Raw genomic sequence first — 3,115 nt, forward strand, 5'->3', positions numbered from 1 at the left:
TCAATTAAATATTTTAGTGATTTGGATGAAGGAAATTTCAGGAAATTAAACAATGGAAGTTCATAAGACTTGGTAATACTTGTAAACAGACTGTAATCTCATTAGGAGAATTATTTGGCTTGAAAATTACAGTGCATATGATGAAATACTAAAACATTGCTCCGCAACTGGGATTTGGACTTTGAGTGGCAATGACATATGAACCCCCTGCATGGTTTTAAAGTGTGCTATTTTTGGCAGCTGGGTGTTGGCTTGTCTCCTCAGTAGCAGCAGAAAGTTAGTTTAGTGTATAGAGGAAGGTGATTTGCAATGAGAAGACTCCTCTGACACTACTTATTGAACATGGGCTGCTGCTTCAGTAAAGAATTGAGTAACAGCACGAATGAGGAGAAAATCGGCTTGTTACAAAAATCTGTGGAAGAGGAAGCACCAGAGTCAAGGATAAGTAAAACTTCATCTTCAATTTTAGGAACTGTGGAAAGCCAGGATCTGCATACAGCGGGAAGGACGGTTAATGGGGCAGCTGCGATAGTCAGCATTGAATGCGTTCGTAGTGATGATTATGTAGCGTCAAATTCTAAATTTGGGTTCTGGGATAGAAAAACAAAATATCCGTCGTACAAAAGCGTGGAGAATACTCCACATGAGAGCTCTAGGAGAGCGTATGACAGACCTTTTAGCTTCTTTAATTCCTTTAGTCACCTCCTGAAGGTCTCTGGTACATATGGAAATCTGCAGAAAAGTGAAGAAAAGAAAGATAGGGTTATTAAAAAAAGAGTACCTAAAAAATCTAATAGTAATGGTCAGCACATGAACAATACAGAAAATATTAATAGTAAAATTAAAAATGAAAATCTAGCTGTAGAAGAGCATTGCTTGTTTGATCATATTTCTACTTCACATGTACCAGACATCCTAGACGAAGGCTTACAGGGTGAAATTTCCTTAAATAGAAATTTTCTGGAGGATTATGCAGTTACGTGTGACCATTCAAGGCAGAATGAAACAACAGTACACGTTGAAGACAGCAAGAGTGACAGCCTACAAAAGGTTTCAAGTTCACATAGAGAGATGTCTCCAACATTTTCCTGTCTTGATGTAGACGACAGGCAAAATACAAAAGATAGGGAGTTTTACAGTATTTGTGTTGTAGATGCTGAAGATCTGAGAGTGGATGAAGAGGTGCCAGCTACTGCGCATGAAGAGGCTGCAGCAGACGTAGATAACTCAGCTGTTACCAATGAAGGAATGTGCAGCATGGCACGACCTCTAGACACTGGGGAGGAATTTCCAATGCAGCAATCGGCACAAGTGGAAGCTAAGTTTAATTCACAGAAAGAACTGTTTGAGTATAAAAAAGAGGATAGGTCAAACATGCAGAAAAAGGAAACAAAGGAATATTGTAACATAGACATCCAATCTTCTTATGATAACTTACTGGCTAACAGGTGTCAGGTGCGTAGGTTAAATACTGACAATACAGTAACAGATGGCTTAAGAGCGAAAGTATATGATGAAGTCGTCCCTGATAATCGACAAGGGGAGGTATATACCATAGGTAATGCTGTTAGTTGGAATGAATCACTCCATAGAGCTTGTGATTCTGTAAAATTTGTAGATGCTGCTGAAGAGGACCGATACAGCCCTAATTCAGAAAACGTGAAACACAGTGGTTGTATTTCCAGTGTATTGTTAAATACTGGAATATGTAATTCAGGAAAAATTGAGGGTAGTCATGATTCTGAGATTGTACCATTTGGTTTAAATAGGCATCCCTCGAGTGTTGTAAGGGAAATAAATATTAAACAGATGGCAGAGAACATGAGGGGTAACTTCAAATTATCATTAGAGTTACATGAAATGGGCAATGACTCTTCTTTGGTGAGTCAACATATAGAAAAACTTGCTGAAGAAGGCTACTTCCTAAACCCAGAAAGTGAAGTAAACTCAAATCTGGAAAAGAGAACATTTCAAAGAACGTATGGTGATAGCCAAACGTTTGCACCCGACTCCAGTGAACATCACAGCGTGTTGGAAGGATTCTTAAAAGATAAAGAGAAATGCACAGGTATAGTTTTGCATAGCTGTGAAGCTTTGAATGTGACTGAAATGCACGAAAACTTGGAAGAAAGTTCTGATTTTCAAACTCAAATTAAGGGTTGCACTGAAAACAAGACATCAACTGAAGTTGCAAACCGTAGTGGCATGGAGGAAGATGTCTGTGTGAGTATCATTGAGCTGAAAGGCGACACGCTTGAGGAAGCTGGTTGCTTGAGTGGAACTCGATCATGGGTAAGTGGTGGCACTTTGACATCTCATGAACTACATAACACAAGCACAGATGAAATGTTCCTAAAGGAAAACAGCCTACAATCTCAGATTTCACAAGAGTCATCAGGGAATAAAGGTAAAGTGTGCAAATATTCAAATTCAGATAACAAAAATGGTGTCTCTCCTGTGTCTATGGAATGTGAGGATATGAATAAAATGGACACGAACTGTAGACAAGATGAGGAACACAATGTATGTTCCTTCCACGCAGTGGAAAAGCAATGGAATGCAGGGACTGACTCAGCCACAATAGCTGGGGATGTAGTAGAATCTGTAAAACAGACAAAATCTGAAGGTCACCTAAACAAGACAATTGATAACAAGGCAGAAAATGTAAACCAGAATTTGGATGCTAACATTGTTGATCATGATAAAAACATCTTAAATTGCAATAAAGGCTTGACTCACGATCAGAATACTTACTCTAACTCCACTGTACCTGTAGCTTTGGACAATTGTATGTACAAGAGTGTAAAATTGATAGATGACACTAAAAATCTGAAAGATGCCAGTAATCTCTTACATAAAGCCCGTAATTGTTTACCTTCATTGTGTCAAAATTCATATTCTCACGTGCATAATAAACCAGTGGAAGAGCCTGAGTTATGTCACTGTGCCAGTCCAGAGCCAGAGGTCGGGAACACCCAAGTTTCTCTTGGGCCTTTTACTGAAGTAGGATCAGAAACTCATGAAAAAAGTATGTGTGATGTAAACGAATGTAATCTTCAGGATGGTGAAGTAAAACAGTGTGTCAGCATCCACTCAAAGGAGAACCACCTCACTG

The 3,115-nt window shown here is 38.9% G+C and overlaps 1 protein-coding gene across 1 annotated transcript; it reads left to right on the plus strand.

Annotated features, from left to right (window-relative positions):
• Window positions 1-255: 255 nt before the first annotated feature.
• Window positions 256-2,234, plus strand: LOC103918262. Its single transcript, XM_009325554.1, has 2 exons — window positions 256-2,068; window positions 2,158-2,234. Exons 1-2 carry the CDS (start codon window positions 343-345, stop codon window positions 2,166-2,168), a joined length of 1,737 nt encoding a protein of 578 aa, XP_009323829.1. The 5' UTR covers window positions 256-342; the 3' UTR covers window positions 2,169-2,234.
• Window positions 2,235-3,115: the final 881 nt, after the last annotated feature.

This window comes from Pygoscelis adeliae, unplaced genomic scaffold (genome assembly GCF_000699105.1).
Source record: "Pygoscelis adeliae isolate BGI_AS28 unplaced genomic scaffold, ASM69910v1 Scaffold175, whole genome shotgun sequence".
NCBI classification, from domain to species: domain Eukaryota; kingdom Metazoa; phylum Chordata; class Aves; order Sphenisciformes; family Spheniscidae; genus Pygoscelis; species Pygoscelis adeliae.